Genomic DNA, 17,564 nt, shown 5'->3' with positions numbered 1-17,564 from the left:
CATGAGTCTGTGGTCTCCCCCACAGCTTTAGAGGACTGCACAAACAGGAAGAGTTCAGCTCTACACTGTCAGTTTGAGCTGAAATCAAACCCAACTTTCCCCTTACCATTCAAACTTCCGACTGCTCCCCAAGCCATACAAGTATATTGGTACTTAAAACTGCTCAACAGAATGCAGGGTGAAGGAACTAAAGGGTGTAACAGAAAATAAGATCAACCTTCTTCCCTTATAATATAAACCAACTTTTAATAATAAAAACATCTCTCAGGTTTTCAGTGAGAATAACACATACATTTCAGTGTAAAACAGTGCACAGTGTAAATGCCCTTGGACATCCTTCTCTGCATCTCTCGTGTTGCCAGAGGCTGCAGGCATGGGCCAGGATCCTGCCCAGGTTGTTCTGTGGAGCACAGCTGATGGGGACACAGACAGGGCTTGCCCAACGGGTTCTTTTTTACTTTGGGGTGTTCCTGTGGTTTTTATAGTACTAAGTACGTTTGAAATTGAGGATTCAGTGAAGAAACATCCATTTTTTCTTCAAGTAGCAAATGATAACAGTAACATTTCCAAAATTAGCAAAAAGTGCATTGAAATAGAGATCTGCTTATCTGGTTGCAGTCCAGAATGGACCCCCAGTACCAAATCTATATCCCAAAGCTGGCAGTCCATGGGCTGTCCTAGTTCCCCCCAGCCTTGCTGTAGATCAGAAGAAACAGTTAAAAGTAAGAAATAAAAAAAAAAAAAAAAGATAAAATAAAAAAGGAATTTCCTTCCCCAAAATTATTCCAGTCTGTGGGAGAAGAAAACAAATATTGAAAAATTAAGAAACAAGATTAAGAACAAACTGCATTCCCACAACTTGTCATAAACAGTTTTGTGTTCAAGAGAAGATTAGAAAAATTAAAGAAACCTTCATGTCCAAATGAAAACATCCAGTTTTAGTTTTTGAGTTGCTTTGGATGTTAATAAAATAAAATTAAGCCCACTAAAAAACAAACAACACAAATAAAACCCCCAAACCTTTATTTTCTAAAATATACATTACTGCAAAGCGCTCCTGGGTTGCCTAACTGGGAGCTGTTTAAAGGAGGCTGCGGAGGAACAGGAAATGGGAGTTTCTTGTATGCCTGCCACGTTAGGGAGGGTTGGTCATGTTAAGGCACTCACTCCAAAGGAACATGATTTCTGTCCTGAGACTGCTGACATGCTTTCATTAGTTTCAGCCAGTAATTTGGAAAAAAACTACAGCGCTTAGGGCAATACTGACAGAATGGAGAATGATTTTACAAACAAGAAAAAATAAAGAACATTATATACATTATTCCTTTTTTCTTTTAACTTAAAAGCATCCCTAATACATCTTAATAACTGTATTAAATTCTACTTAAATATTGAAGGTTTTAAATAATGTAGATTTTTCAGTCAGCTGGGAGTAGCTGTGTAACTGCCAGTATATTGGTCCCATTTTAAACAATATAATTTTTATTTTAACCTTGTACATGTAATAAGATGATTGAAAACACATATTATTCCACTCCACATAAATAAGTATAGTTCTTCTGACCTGTTTTAAAAACTACATCTGTTCAAATAATCAGATTATAAGACTGTATTTTTTCTTTATAATGTTCTCTTAAAAATCCTACACTCCTCTTCACTAGCACTGTATTCCAGAGTACACCATCACAGGGCATTAGTAAAAAGAGTTAATCAAAAACCTGAAAGCTACAGTAAGTGAAATGAAATAATGATAAGAAGTATTATGGAATGTATACTCTGCAGCATAGAGAGATTCTCTCACTGGGCCAAAGTGGAAAATTACTCCAGAAGAAATTCTTTATGTTCCTATTTGAATAAACCAAAAGTTGTGCTATTCTTTGCTCAAAAGTGCAGGTCATTTCTTGAAAAAGAGGGGTTTATGAAACTACCACTAAAGGATGTTGTCCAAAAACCTGCTGGCAGTTAAATGGGTGCCTGGGGCAGTACAGGGAGAGAGGCGTGTCCAGCATGATTTTCCGAACCAAGCTGTATCTTGAAGTCCACAACTTTCTGGTGGTTGCACAAACAAGTCGCCAGGAGAACTGCGCTTTCTTGAAGAATGATGGTCATTTTCCAGGCATCTGGCAAATGGCAGCAGCCATTCCTGCCTGTGGTGCTTTCTTCAAGAATTTCTCCAAGAAGTCAAAGAAATACATGGATCCTGCATGGGCTCCAGGAGTTCGAAGGCAGATTCCTGATGCCTGGGCCAGCAGGTCCCTCTGCTCCAGAGCACAGCAGCACCACTGGGGTCAGTCCGTAGGGTCCTCGGCCAGGGCTCCTCAGAGTGGAGTGCTCTTGTGGGGCTGCCAAGAGGTGCCTCTTTCTTCTATAAATCCCCCTCTGTAGGCGGCTGGCACAACCTATAGAGTCTTCAGTACAGAGGAAAAGTAGGGAATTAAAGATCATAGGGATAATAACAAAGTTGCTGGAATCATGTATGAGGGTAAGCAGCTTCTTTGTTATTCTGCAAGTTTTAGAGGTAATGACATATCAAGAATTCTCCTATTTTTAATCTTAGTAATTGCAACTTTAGAAGTGCCATTAGCCACTTGTTAACTAAAGTATTTACAATCATTGTTTACAATATTATTTGAGACTCTCCATCACTTCTTAATTTTGGCTCAGTTTGGTTCTTCAACAGAGCCTTCTCTCTTTTTCTATTTCTTTTGGTTTTAAAGTCAGTTCAGAATTTTTCCTGAACAGAAAAGTTCTCCCCCCTTATACAGGCTTGGATACCAAACACATAAAAATAAACATATCTGCTTGTTGTTGTGCTTGAACAAATCTTAAAATGAAGAGTCATCTTTTCTGAGAATTTTTTTGACTCACAAGATTATCAAATTGAGAACAGTGGTTAAACCTAAGCACATGTTGATTTGTCATTCATGTATGACTTTGTGAGCTTTTTCTTGGCTTTTTCTTCTTTATATCAGAATAAACTCAAGTCTTTTATAACTTCTCTTTCAAGACAGCTATTACAGATTTGTACTAAGAAATATAATCCTGGGAGTTAGTTCACCAGATCTCTTTTTAACTTTGCTCAGTTTTATTTCGCATTATGATGGAACCCAGCAGGAACACACATATCTGATCTTTATTGCTCTGAAATAATTAAAGTAAATAGTTCTGGAATTTATCATTGTGATTTAGAGTGTATTCAAAAGAAAAAAATGCCTCATCTTGTGATTTGTTTTTAAAACTGCTTCTTTTTGAAGGTAACATGGTTATGGCCATATCAGTGGAGCCAAAGTAATGTATGGCCATTAATAAGGCAAAATAACTACACTGTCAAAACACTGATGGATGGCACCTGGGCCATAGTACAGCAGCCAACACCAGAGCTTTGTTTGTTTTTGAAATATCAATTACAATGCAACAGAAGGATAAGGTTCTAAATGCAACATTCTACTCTTTAACGTCTCTGAGAAAATGAACCAAGACTAGAGAAAGTTAGAGGAAGTCTTTAGAGACCGCAGTCTCTAAAGTTTAAATTAATTTTCTATGAAGACTTTGAGGAGTGGATAGGAGAGAAAAAAGAAAAATTAAAAGAGGGGCTAATTTAGACTAACTCAGAAGTCTGAATGGGTGAATAAGGTATCAATGTTTAAGGAAGTCTTCTTAACACGGAACCAATGTGCTCTTTGGAGGACTCGGGCACTAGCAAACACATTTGTTCTGTCTGAAGATACGGCACAGACTCTGCTGGACCTTTTCTAATGTGCATTCTGAACTGTTTTGCCTTCATGTAAACAATGCCATTAACAACAGCAGAATCAGAAGTTTCTCTAGTATTTGTACAGACAGATTCTGCATATATTGTCATCTAAACCACAGCAAATCGTTACTGCCATTGTGGGAAAATGTTATGTTACAATTTATTAAAGAACATTCTTTTCTCTCTGAGAGGTGAAATTGGAAGAAACTGACCCAAGATACTTTACTTAAAAGTAAAGGTATTATTCTCTCGTAGAGAGACATGAACATCTCTGTCTCCCATTAGGTGCAGTAGGATTCACAAATGCACCGTTTTTCATAGCTGCTTTCTAGACAAACCCATATACAACCCTGGGCAACTGAGGTTCCTCTTAGAGCTGCATTACTGTGTGGTTACTCTGACTGGAAGTGCTTGCTCTTAAACCTGCTCTGCTAGAACTAAATCATCAGACTCTTGTAAGCACACTACTGTATTATTTGTGCATATCTGCAATCATATTTGCTGTCCAGGAATTTTTCTTTCTAAACATTCCAGCGATGACTGTCCATCACTAGCTTTGCCAACTCATAGAAATAGTCCAAAACAGATCAGCTATGTTTGATTCAGAAAATACAGAAACCTTTGAATCTGATGATCTGCAAATCATAAGCAGCAAAGCTGATTAATCTGCAGTGTGTATTTAGTTTGGTACAGGGAGAAAAAAGAATATTATTTTTTCTCCTTTTTTCCACTATTGCAACTAAGATCATCTTTGCTTATAGCAGGAACTCCACAATTGTTACAGAAACAAAATCAGCACTCAGAGAAAATGTATAATTCATAATAACCTACCGAGGTGCATGCTGTGGCATTTGGTCCATCACTTTCAGATTCTTGGCAGAGATTTCAACCCTTGGTCCCTGTGGAAAAAGAGAATTTATGGTACTGACAGTATTGATAAAGCAAACGATCCTTAGGAAAAAGTATTATAATGGAAGTATAATTCCTATTTGAGAATCCATTAACTACTTCAAAAAGATTTTGAATCCATTGGGTGGATACAATTATCAACTATGTTAACTTAAAAGACAAATTAGTCACAAAGCACTTTACAAGCACTGCTGTCTAGCACTAGGTAATTTCTGCTATTTTAACACTGTGATTGAGACTTGGATTTCTTCTGTACAGAAATTGTCTTAAATATACTGCACATTCTTTCTTTTCTAACCTTTAAGGCACACACAATATACACTGAGGCATAGATTTGAATTGTTGTAGGGGCTGAACATGCAAAAGTTAACAGTGCTGCTGTCACACACAGGTGTAATAATTCAGCCATCAGTAGGAGTTGGGATATGTAGGTTTGCAGTGCACAAAGTACCGTGCCACACCGAAATAAACTGGGTTTTGCATCATTATGTTACTGGACAACGGTGGCACGCAGCAGACACATGCGAACACTTACCTGCTTCCGCATGATGTCTGTAGCTTGCATGATACACTTGGGCAGGAGTCCATGGCTGCGGGCCAGTATGGCTGCTTGCTCCAGGGACACACTCAGTGTACTCCTGAACAAGGGAACAAGAGTTAGGAAATCACAGATCATAGCTTAAAAAGTATAAACAAGTAAGTATAGACTTACTTGTTAGGTATTGCTTCTGTTAGCTATTTACTTTTATTTACTTTTGTAGATTTTCTTACATACAAAACTATTAAATTACCTCAGTCTTGTTGCACCTGCGTACTGCAATTGTTTGAGTCTCCAGCATCATTACTACAAGGCTGTGTGTCACTGCTGTTCTGCATTGATTCATTTTAAAGGAATTCACAAATTACTCTTTACTTTTGAGACACTGGCAGAACAGTGGTGCATTTCAAAATCAATGTGTGTGCACACCAAGATTCTAAAGCTATTTCTGAGCAACTTCCTAAATTTTCAGTGTGACTGAAGACAATGCTGACTACAAGTTCTGTGCAAGGAGATCACTTGGACAGTTGCATTGGATAATGCACTGAAACACAAAATCTTTTGTGTCAATACTATTATTAACAAAAGTAAAAGTTAGAACCTTCCCTGAAGTAAAGATGTCAGCAGATTTAGGTCTTTATTACATTCCCTTAAAATTTACCTTATTTTATTTTGAATAGGATCACATCTCTAGAAAGGACAGAAGCTGCCATCATAGCAGCCATAACCAGGTTTAACCCTCATTCACCTCTGCATCCCAGTGGCACACATGGTGATGTGACAGGCTCCCAGCCGGTAACAGAGCTCAGAGGATATGGGCAGCAGGCCAGCTCCTGAGGAGGCACTGCTGGAACATCCCGACTGCCCTGGCTTTGTACTAATGAAAGACTTCAGCAGCCTGCAAAGCTCATCCATTGCATTGATAGGACGAATAAGCTAAACAGAGCAATACAAAAACAATCAGTGGCATAACACCTTCAAGCTATAAAGACATTTACAAGTCTTTATCCTATTGTCTAAGCACAGTATTCTACACCAGAGTAACTGCCACACATTAACAACTATTTAAAATATATATGAATTCTGGAAGTGGCAAAATAAAACTACGGCTTGGAACAGTTTTTTATCACAAATCACACAGATTGTTTACAATGCGAATTACAATTGCACAGATGTTCCCTGCAGTAGCATTACATGCACATATCCACATGTCACCTGCCCAGTTAGACAGACTGCCTATACCTGAGATCCTGGGCAGCATTATTTTCTTGTTTTCTCTGCAATGAAGTGTACAAAGTGAACAAAGTGTAACTTGCAAATTGAACATTTGTTTGTTTTCATGCATCTGCCTGAGAGGGAAAAAGCTCATTCTGTCTGGTATCAGACACCGTGTTTGACAAGGGCAGGCAGGGTCACATACGGTCTTCTTAGTGCTGCAGTGAAGGGGGTTTGTGTCTACCCACATTCTGCACATTTTCTTCTCAACAAAAGAACTGTAGCCAAGTTTCAGAGAAATTCAGATTCCCTCATTAAGGTTGGGAATATTTTAAAATGCTGTTTGGGTATGGATAGATCTACCACACAGGTATGCCACAACTGGAATTTTAGAGATGTTGAAATAATACTTCTACGAGAGAATTTGTTGCAAAAAAACCCACAGAAACAATACCTGGTCAATCTTCACTGCAGTAGTATTGGAATCAGTGGGCAAATTTGATCTCTCTAGGTAAAACGTCCTGCAAAAAGGCCAACAGGTCCTACATTAGTTAGGTTTGCCCCACTTCAAGCACATATATGTATACTATATTGTATAAAACAGCACAGAAAGCTATGCTAAAAATCTTGCACTTGAAGATCTGCTTCCTTATTGAACCATAGTGACTGCAATAATTTACAGATTCTGTGCTAACGTATTCCAAATCCCCATTAAGAAAAATATAATTCTAGCTCTGCACAAAATTCTGAGGTCAAATCTGCATTCCTTCTGAATGGGCTAAACTACTGGAAGAAAATACCAAGCTTCCCACACAATGAGGATCTCTATAAATCCTATTTGTGCAAAAACCGCATCAAGATCAAAACATCTTTTTCATTCAATTTTAAAGTCCTTAACAAGGAGTGCTCTGAAATTTTCAGTGTCTTTTAAGGCAAAGCAGAAGTACAAAATACCTGAGTTTACGGTAGTATTGCTGCACTTTTTCGAGTGAAATACCATTAATTTGCTGTGGGAGTTCTTCTAGAGATGAACCAGCTGGTTGTGATTGCCCCTCTGTACTCTCCAGAGCTGAAGAAGAAAACACTTTACTAAAGCTATGTTTTAATACCAGTGATTTTTAAAAATTATTTATCTCTGTATCATCTCATTTCTCAGTAGATGACTGTTGGATCATGCCAAGGCTGATTCTATTATTCTATACATGTAATGCATTTCCTAGAATGGGAGTACAGTGGTAGTATCACAAAGGTGACCTTCACAGAAGGCAGCTCTGTCTGACAGCAGTTACTCCCCACTGCTGGTCCCTTGAAAGAAATTTCCTTTGTTGTATTTTGGTGTGAATATTTACTTACCAAGTTGATTTCTAGCCCAGACGGTTCTGCCCACAGTGTTTGCTTTTTAAAACGCTTCTCTGTAGCCTGGGCACATCTCCTGATCCTACACTAGATCAAACCATCCATGTAGTCCAGTATAATGTCTCTATGACTGAGACATAAAAAAAGCCCCAAACCAGCACATCTTGTTCCCATGACTGTGTCTAATTCTAAAGTCTAGCACTCCCTAGGCTTTCCTAAAATAGAAATAACTGCTTCCTAAGTGAGTCTGTAGGTCTCAGCTGCTTTTTTTAAGAGCTTCATGGTCATTATTTTTGATCTTTCAAAATCAGCAGTTAGCTTCTTTTTCTCAAGAAAGCTTTTTATAGACACCTTTTGTAAAGAGAACTGTGTGCAGTTTCAAGGTTCCCCCATTCTGAAACCGAGCAGGCAGTTTGGAGAAGTAGTAGCTGTCAAGATAAAAGATAACCTTCAAGGCCTGACGACTTCCTTCGATGTGGTAGAAGACATGAGTATCTGGAGAAATAAAGATAAAACACTTGCTGCTTTACCACAGCAGGAGAATTGTGAAACCACTGCTATCTGAGTTTGTTAGATTACCTAATGACATATCACATCTCCACCATAAGGTCAATAAGGAAGAGCCTTTATGGAGAGAATGCAGGCTCTGAAACCTTATACTTAAAAGATCATAGTATGACCTAGTATGATGTTTGATCCAAATACAGTAAATATGGTTAATAATTAGAATCTCATGTTGTTTCATGGCATTTCATAGCCAATAGACATGAAGAGAGAGATCTGGCAGGGTAAGACACAGGACACTGAAAAGCTGGGAATTCACCACAGGGAGCATGGTGCTAATTCTCTGTTATATCTCCTCCCCCCAAATGGAATCACACGAATAAGGCACACTGGCACAGGCTACAGCTACACACACACCACCATTCCATCGTGTCAGTCCTGCTTTAGGGGCCCTATGCTTGCAGGGGAAGCTGAGGGAGCACAGTGGTGCTTCAGAGAAGCTGCCCCGTGCTCCCTAGGTGTGACACAGTCTCTCAGATTTACAATCATAGAGGATATTAAACCATAGAACATACGGGAAAAAAAAAGTGCCTCAAAGAAACAGAGAATACTCACTTGCTACAAGACTTTCATCCAGCTGCTTGAAAAAAAAGGCAACTTTGTCTAGTTCAGCCAGAGTGACCTGGATGTCTTCCAGCATGGTGCGCTCCTCCTTCTGTAGGGCAAGGCCACAGAAACAAATAGGTTATTATCTGCCAGAAGATGAGTGACAGGGAGGTACTGTTGTTATGGGCATGTTTTGGTTCAAGAAACCTAAAGCAGAGTGCAGAGCTTTCCATTAGCTCCATCCCAGCCGGGAAATCACTAACAGCTTTTAAACTGAGTGATACATTAACCACCCTTTGCTTAGATGTCATTTGATGTGATTCACAGAGCAGAGAGGTTCAAGAACTGCGTAAGTTTGAAGGGATCTCCTTCCCCAAACTTTATACACGCAAAGGTGAAGAACAGCTGATCAGTTACTGCAAAATGAATACTGATACATTCTGTGCAATGTAAACAAAGAGCAGTTACATGCACAGATAGTTTGGATTTTATCTTAAAAAAAAATTCCATACTCAATCTACAATGGCTACAAAGTAGAGAAAAGAACCTCCCTTCTCTATAATATCAGAGCTACCTGTCTGTTTTATGCCTCTCTTTCCTTAGCATTTTTAGAATTTCAGCAGATCTCCTGTAGCTGTGGCTCATCTGTTCATTAGGTGCAGATGAACTATGCAAACACAGCTCCTCTTCATTGTGCCTCAAGCCCCAGCACCACAGACCGGGGAGAGAGAGACTTCACTCTGTTTGTCTCAACTCCTGCAATACTCAGAACTTCCTCACCCATTTGGGACATGCGTGTCCTCACCAGGCGATGGCAGGGGACACTCGTGCCACCAACAGTTGGGCACTAAAACCTCTCTAAATGCGGCAGCATTGCTTCAAATACGAAGGCTGACTGTTTCCTGGTGTGTTCTAGTGTGACAATGGGTCCAGCATTTGTGAAGAGGTGAATATGACCGGATAAGGAATATGGCACTTGGTTGTCAGCTGTGGAAATCTCCAGTTTGCAGTAGTGAGAGTCTGAATACACTGGTGGAATACAGGGAAGAGGTTCAACCGCTCTGCTGGCTCTGCTGACTGGCACAGAATCACACAGGCAAATGTAAGCAGACCTGAGGATACCACAACTCTTCATCTTACCACAGTGGGGGAGAGAAGAGACTGGTAGTTCAGTAAAACTCCAGTGGCTGCTATCTGTTCCAGCCATTTTCTGCTGGCATCTCTGCTGCTCTCTTCGTATTCCCCATTGTTGTTGTACCGATAGTTGAGGGCAGCCAGTAATTGCTCTGAAAAGGTGCAAATAGCAGCTACAACAGACTGACAGAAGATGGAATCACGTCTCAGCTGTAGCTCAGTATCTGCCAGAGAAAGGGAGAGAAGCATAAAGAAATCATTAATATACTCTTCCTCCTTCTTACTGCCAGCAAAGTAGTGTGTCTGTGCGTCTGTGTGTGTGTGTGTGTGTGTGTGTGTGTGTGTGCACACATGACATTTCTGCTGTAGCTTTGCACTGACTTCACAAATAACCTCTCCTTGCTGTCTGACCTGGATGGACAGATAGACAGCACAGCTGGAACATGTGCATGTTCCAAAATTTTCTATCCAATTGACTCTTCATTATTCCCTCTGCAATCTGCATGCTCCTTCTGACTGGAAAGAAACTAAAGACTGGAAAGTAACTAACTCCTTAATTACAGCCATATCTGGACTGATTCCCTTCTTTTTATGTTTACAGGAGCAAGAGAATTATTGAAAGAAGGTGTCCACTATTACATCTCTCCTGGGCTATTAATCTTCCCCCATCCATCTGTATTTTGTGGGCTTCCCATATGCCTAATGCATTAATTGGGCCCATCCATACGGTACCAATTGGTTTGTTTCTTGGGAGAATTTCCCCTGTGTTAATTTTGCTTCCAGTATGCCTGTCAGGCAGCCACATGCTGGTCAAATCAATCTTGTCATGCTTCAGGTGATTGCAGGCCAGAGAGGCACATGAATAAGTAAAGAGTTACTTCCCAGGCGCCCCCAGCCCTTCCAGCAGGCTCTGCAGCAGCCTCTCATTGGCAAGGCACTGTTCCCTAGGGAAAGAAGCTGAAGACATCAGCCAGAGCCTTTGAAGGTCTGGTTTATTTTTATAAGCACTGAACACAATAGACTGACTACACACTCCAGGCCCTGGGCCATATTCTCAGCTTAAGGGCAACCATCCTTCTTTCCAGTGGGTGTTCATGGAAATGCTGCAGGAGATGGGGCACACATAGAGAGACACTTTGGGAGACATTTTATCTGCTATCCAAACTCAGCCTTTGTGGTCAGTAGACTGGCATGCAGCTGGGTTTGGATAGACTCACAGACCAGCCCTGGCAGGAGCTGAGAGATAAGTTAGAGCCATACAAATCCCTGATCTTCATTCTATGAAGATTTGAGAATCAAGCGTGGCACAGTGAAACACCAGCTTCCAGTTATATAATTTTCAAACCAAAGGACACCAAATAAGTGCTACAATTACAAAAAGACTGTGCCCAGGCTCCTTGTAAAGACCTGTCCTTTGCTCTGAAAGCACAATGTTTGGTGTGTGGTAACAGCCAAGCGTATTTGGGTTCTCCTTGCACATTTAAGGTCGTTGTCTGTTCTTGGCTGTAATTTCAGTATGCCTGCTCTGTTTGGAATGATGACAGAGTACATGGGCTCAAAAAAGTTGTGCAACAGATCTCGTTTTTACTGCATGTTCTCACCACAGCAGGAAGGAGTAAAGAGAAGAGAGGGCTCTCTTCCATCTGGGAAGGAGGGTTGTACAAAGGAAAAAATGAAGACAGAAAAACCCTGTCTTAGGGACTTCTTGGGTATGTTGCTGTTTTGTAAAAAATTAAACCCCCTTACCTGTGCATTTTAACAAGGCCAAAAGCAGTTGATTCTTCCCATCTAAAACAGCGAAGAAAAGAAATGCTGTAGTCAACATAATACCAAGGTAGATGTGATTGCAGCTGGTTAACGGTTTCCTCATTCCCCAAAAATCCCTGGCACCTGCATGGCCATATCTATTTACTCTGGTAACCCTCACTTGCACAGACATGTTCACGGCTGAAGAAACCTAAGTGTAAAGCAAAGAATTTTACTGGCTACATGCTCTGTTAACTACCAATTACTGGACACAAATTGCATTTGCAGATGAATCCCTAAGGAGGTGATTTCTATGCAGTGCTTCACACTGATCTTTAAACGTCAGTCTCATCTCCTGTTTCAGTTCAACCAGACTACAACAGTTTAGGGTGTTGTAATATCTGATTAGCACTGACTTCAATTTGGAACATACCAAGCATCTCTTAATTTTCTAAAATGGTTTAAAAAGCACAGGGAGACAGATGAGTCTGACATCAATCTGAATGGGCTGATGAAATAAAGTAGGGGGAAAAGGTTCTTTGGAGCTGCTGCACAGGTGCAATTTTACCATAAAGCACCAGGACTCTGCAAACCGTAACCTGTTCTACCTGGTCTTCTCTAGAGCCCAGGACAGCCTTATTAAAAAATGAGTTAAAATTATGAAATCAACTGCTAGGTTTGATCAAGATCTCTTCTCCTTGAAGCTAGTACGTTTCCTTAGTTACAGACCTTCCACATGTTTCTGTATGATGTCAACAAGGTTCTTGATGCGCAGTGGAAGGTTCCATGGATCTTCCTGAATGCTGGCTTGAATATTATTCCGGCACCTAACTGTAGTTTCTTCCTTCTGCTTAAATTCTAGAAAACATGGAGTGTGTTAGCCATTTAGGAAATGGCACATAACTAAGAGTAGCTTAGGAGCTATAATGTGAATACAGATGAAAGCAGAGATGCAGTACCAATAGCAGTAATTAGGAATTCAAAAGGTCCCCAAATAGAACTAATAGAGAGGGCAAAAGACTATTCCCATAGTTCCACTATCAGCAGCCTCCCTGCATTGCTTTTAGGATTGTGGGCCTGGTTGACATGCACAGTGCAGGGAGCTTCTAGACATAGAACCCCTCCTTCCTCTGCCTTTAATGACCAGCAGGCAGCTGTATTGGGTAGATCCAGAGAATAAGATCAACTTATGGCTGCAACTGTCACATCCTGTAATACTGATGAGAACTTCTGAAATATCCTGCTTTCTTTCACCTGATGAAAGCTACCTATTTCATTATAGAGTAAAAAATTTACTCTCCATGACTTAGCTATGTAGGTAAGCCAAACACCCCATTGTTGGTGATGAAGTGCATAAGCAGACAGAGAAACAAAAAAAAAAAAAATTATGCACAGGACCAGGAGAGCATGCCAATGTCCATCCATCACAAAAAGGTGTCTGTGGTAGCTATTAGACAGACACTGTGGTCCAGGATTCCAGCTGAGTGTAAGCAGGGCTTGTCTGCTCCTCAGTGTGATCAGTTAACTAAAGGACTCTCTCAGGGTAATTAATCTACTTTTAATAAATGAGATTCTGTTTAAGCAAAATAAAATAAATGTCTATTATTTCTTCACTTCATTCCAAGGGTGCATGGAAAGGCTAACATTCTACACAAATGTGAATGTGTTCATAGAGATGTACATATAACAGAACTTCAAGGAGTTATTTCTGAAGTCAAGAAAAAGAAAAGCAGGAAAAGATCTCTAGTTCTAGAGTTTGCCAACATAACTAAAAACCAGAGCCTATGAGAGGTTGGAGCTTTCACCTCCTGCAGCACTTGAGGTACAGCAAGAGTAGTAGGGAACATTTCCGTTTTCAAGTGGGAAAGGAAATACGGCAAATATTTAGAAAATAAAATCCTGTGTATTTCAGGCAGAAAAGAAACCACATCCTGAGCCCCAAAAACATTAAGACTAAAGAGTCATCATGCTCCCTGAGGAAAAAGAAAACATGGTATCATTTGTTTGCTCTCCACGGGAATCAGTTTTCAAAATAAATGTTACGCAAGGATGAGTTTACTCTGGCAATCATCCATCTGAAGAAAAACAGAGTAAGTCATTAAGCAAACTGAGGCAGAACTTTTGGTGCCTTGGATCTCCTGTGGTCAGCCCCTCATCAGCTTATCAGAGCACTCCTTCACCTTGAATCTGACCATCCCTACTTTGTACCTTTTCAAATATGTTAACATCAAAGCGGGGATTTGGAAACTTGTGATAGAGCTTTGAGAATTGAGCAGCATATAACAAGAGAGGCTTCTTTGGGTTGCAAAAGGAATTCCAATGAAAATGACATCTTAGAGATACAAAATTTCTGTGGTCAGACACAGTACCTGCCTAATGCACGACTGGGTAGACTGCATGTGTGGCCATAGCACATATGCTTTCATGTTAAGCTCTTAAGTCTTTGAAATCACATTATTAAATCCAGTCAATCTATTTCTTTACCTTGCAAACTGTGGTCCATGGGAAAGTGCTTGGTTTCCTCAAAGGCCTTACTTATTCCTGGTCCTTTTAGAAGTGCATTGATTGCATCAACCTACAATTGTATTGTTATCGATCAGTGTCAGTAAGACTTGCAGAAGAAAATCTGAACTGAACTCTTGTGGGAAACTGCTGAAGCACTTGCACTATTTGTGTAAGGAACAACTTATACAACAATTTTGGAACAACTGACACACAGCAGTCAGACTTTGTAGCAATGAACTGGCCTCAAAAGCCTCTTAACATTTAATAACAGCATTTTGCACAACATGCTGATGAGGTAAGAGAATAGCAAACAACTCTGGGGTTACACATTATAAACACATCTGCATGCTAAATTTGTGAGAACAAGTTGAAATCAGCTGAAATCTGCAAATATAATCCATTTATATCAAACAAAGTATTAGAAGTTTGTAGTTTTCTTCATGAAAGCTTTTTTTCCCTTAGTCTCAAAGCCTTAGGTAAGGCAAGTCAGCCTTGCTTATATCACAAGGCAACTTTAATAACATAGACAAAAGTGATTCATCAAACTGTCCTATAATGTACTTACTTACACTGTAACCCAAAATCTCAAAAGTATGCCTTCCTCAAAATATTATTTCATAACACAATTTAGTACTTCAAATTTCTTGATTGACATTGATAAAGAGAAAGAAATTCTGTGTAAAAGTAACACCTTCCATACCTGGTTAAAAAGGTGTTCCAGACAGCCATGAAGTTTGTCTTGCTTGTCTAAAGGTATCCTCATATCATTGGGAAGCTCATCTCCTAGGAGAAATTAAAAGCTTTTAACTTACAGACATGATCTGTGATGAGGCATGGGCACACCATCCTGGTGCGAAGTAAATAATGATTGGTGCATTATCTCCAATTCTTAAATCAAAATACTCATTATTTTCATATAATGCAAGAATCCAACAATTAAAGAAACTTATCCCTGCCTAATACCTCTCCCATGCTCCAGATTTACTGTGGTTTATTAGAAAAAGGCGAAGCTGTATCTTTATGTTCTTGTGATTAGTTTTGAAGAGACCGGTGCAAATTAAATATGCAAGTGCTTATAATCAGCAGACTTCTCAGCGCTGCTGAAGGAGCGGGCACGAGAAGGATGCCTGTGACCTGTGCACACACTCACCTGACCCCATCTCATCACTGCCCAGGTAAGAGCTGTTGCTCCGCACGCTGGTGTAGGACAACACGGAGTCCCGGTTACTGTTACACTCACTGCAAAGGAGAGCACAGAGGGGACTGAACAAAAGCTGTCTCCACATCCAGGCACCCACACTGCTATTCTGCCTTTATTAGCACTGTCCCCACAAACTTAGTTCTGTGAAAATTAAATGACTGTAACTAATGACATGCAGAACAGTCATTAAGCAAGGACTCTGGAGCAGGACTGCCACAGCATGCCTTCTTCTATTTGCAGTTAATGCTGAATGTGTAATACATCACCCTGCTTCTGGAAATAATGAGAACAGACATCTCCACTAAACTTTGCTACCAGTTCTCAGAGTATTGCAGCATCCAAATCCAGCATATAGGGAGGCTGCAGTAGCACAGATACTGGAGGTGGGAGAGAAAACTTAGGGAATCTAACCCACTTGAGAATTAGGCACTGCAGATCCTATAATGAAGCAGAGGAGTTGTGACAGTGATCTCCACACCAATCTTGGCTCATGCACACCTGGAAAATTCTAGACTAAATCTCCTCTCTTTAAATTCACTTTAACTATTCTTACTGAAAGTAATCAAAAATACTACGGATCTTGGGCTGTCTCCTTCCAGTGAAGTGACAATGACAGTGTTTTGGGTACAAGCTTCAAAAATTCTCTCTCACTGTCTCTGCCTCTGATGTAGTTTTTAACTGGGATGAGAGAAAGAAATAAGAGCAACTGAAAGTACCCTAACAGGGATTCTTGCTGTTCTTTTTCAAATCTAGTATCAAATCTGTTTTTTTGCTCAGGAAGATTAGTATTTATGGCAACTACTCTGCAGTACAAACTCTTATGAACTAACCTCCAAATGATCCTAGAAAAAGAAGCATGGCTATTGCAAACAAGATATTTTCTTATCTGCAATTTGCTTGGGTTTGTAGCTAATCAATGCTCTTTTAAATCAAAGCCCTTAAAAACACATTCCCCCTTGAGTAACTAATCTGTAATATATGCTTAGTTCTCTGCCTCTGACTAATAAAGAGAGGGCAGAATAATGTTTCTCAAACTTACGTGTAGAATTCTGGAACAAGTGACAAATCCAGAGAGACTGTGCTATCACTTTGTTACCCAGAATAAATTAGCCTCAATTACAGAAATTTGAACTACAGGAATATCCTATTAACATGAAAGAAATACAGCACATTTTACTCAGAAAGCTCCAAAGCACATACCAGACTGAAATCTCACACAACAGAGATGCCCTAGATCTCAGCACTGCAAGTGCTTGTTCTATTTCTTTATTGGCTTTGTATTTGTTGTCCTTTGAGGCAATCAATATTCAAACAGAAAAGACCCCAAGCAACCAATCTTACTGGCCCTGTCCTGAGCAAGGGACTGGACTGTGCATGCTCAAGAGACCCCTCCCAACACAAACTGTTCCTCTTCTGCCATTCTGCAGTCTTGCACGGGTGGCACCTACTGTTACTGGTTTGAGTGCCCAACAACAGCAAGTACAGCATCAGGACTGCAGCAGGGATGTTACAGAGACAGATAATTCAGTCAGGTCCCTGGAATCCTCCCAGCTCTCCAGTCTTGCTAGAAATGCAAAAATGGCCAATTAAGGATGTTAAACTGCAGTGATCAGGCATGGCCACAACTTGTTATCCCACTTATTCTGAAGCTGAGTTTCCAAATGTTTCCCCCCAGAGAGAATTGGGAGTGAGATTCCCTTTGGTAGCAAGTATTCCTGGAGAATCAGCAGTCATGTCCCAAAAAGATTTTGAAGCCTGAATAAACATTTCCATTTGTGGTTTCAAAGGCCCATTAAAAATAAAAATCTCAATGTCCATTTCTGTTTCTCAGTATCTTAAGACTTTCAGGAAAATTGTCTGGAGAACTGAATGTTAATACCAGCTATTTTAAGACCAAGCAGTCTGAGAATTCTGCTGGACTTCTATAGTTTCTGGCAACAGCATACAGAAAGTCACACTAGACCTATTTATTTAATTTTATTCAGTTTTCTAGAAGCCTTAGTATTTTAGCATTATTCTGGGGGAAGCATTTTTGCTGTGTATGTCTCTAGGGTAATAAATGTAATGAATACTTATGTGAAGTGAATACTCTACTA

General features: G+C 40.0%; 1 protein-coding gene across 3 annotated transcripts in view; it reads right to left on the bottom strand.

Moving 5' to 3' along the window:
- Positions 1-226: 226 nt before the first annotated feature.
- The window catches only part of PREX1 (phosphatidylinositol-3,4,5-trisphosphate dependent Rac exchange factor 1), a 138,222-nt gene continuing 120,884 nt past the window's right edge, over positions 227-17,564 (bottom strand). For all 3 annotated transcript variants that reach the window (XM_088064409.1, XM_014254045.2, XM_088064410.1), the window contains 14 exons: positions 15,418-15,506; positions 14,968-15,050; positions 14,247-14,337; positions 12,492-12,620; positions 11,763-11,804; positions 10,023-10,240; positions 8,892-8,991; positions 8,124-8,267; positions 7,371-7,485; positions 6,871-6,937; positions 5,950-6,137; positions 5,199-5,301; positions 4,586-4,653; positions 227-2,408 (listed from right to left, as the gene is read on the bottom strand). In XM_088064409.1, coding sequence (XP_087920535.1) covers positions 2,366-2,408; positions 4,586-4,653; positions 5,199-5,301; positions 5,950-6,137; positions 6,871-6,937; positions 7,371-7,485; positions 8,124-8,267; positions 8,892-8,991; positions 10,023-10,240; positions 11,763-11,804; positions 12,492-12,620; positions 14,247-14,337; positions 14,968-15,050; positions 15,418-15,506 — 1,480 coding nt within the window. In that variant the 3' untranslated portion in view covers positions 227-2,365. The remainder of the gene's footprint in view (positions 2,409-4,585; positions 4,654-5,198; positions 5,302-5,949; positions 6,138-6,870; positions 6,938-7,370; positions 7,486-8,123; positions 8,268-8,891; positions 8,992-10,022; positions 10,241-11,762; positions 11,805-12,491; positions 12,621-14,246; positions 14,338-14,967; positions 15,051-15,417; positions 15,507-17,564) is intronic.

Source organism: Pseudopodoces humilis, chromosome 19 (assembly GCF_049639895.1).
Source record: "Pseudopodoces humilis isolate 2021_Gansu_Grassland_sample_001 chromosome 19, ASM4963989v1, whole genome shotgun sequence".
Lineage (NCBI taxonomy): Eukaryota > Metazoa > Chordata > Aves > Passeriformes > Paridae > Pseudopodoces > Pseudopodoces humilis.
This window is presented reverse-complemented; position numbering and strand designations above follow the sequence as displayed.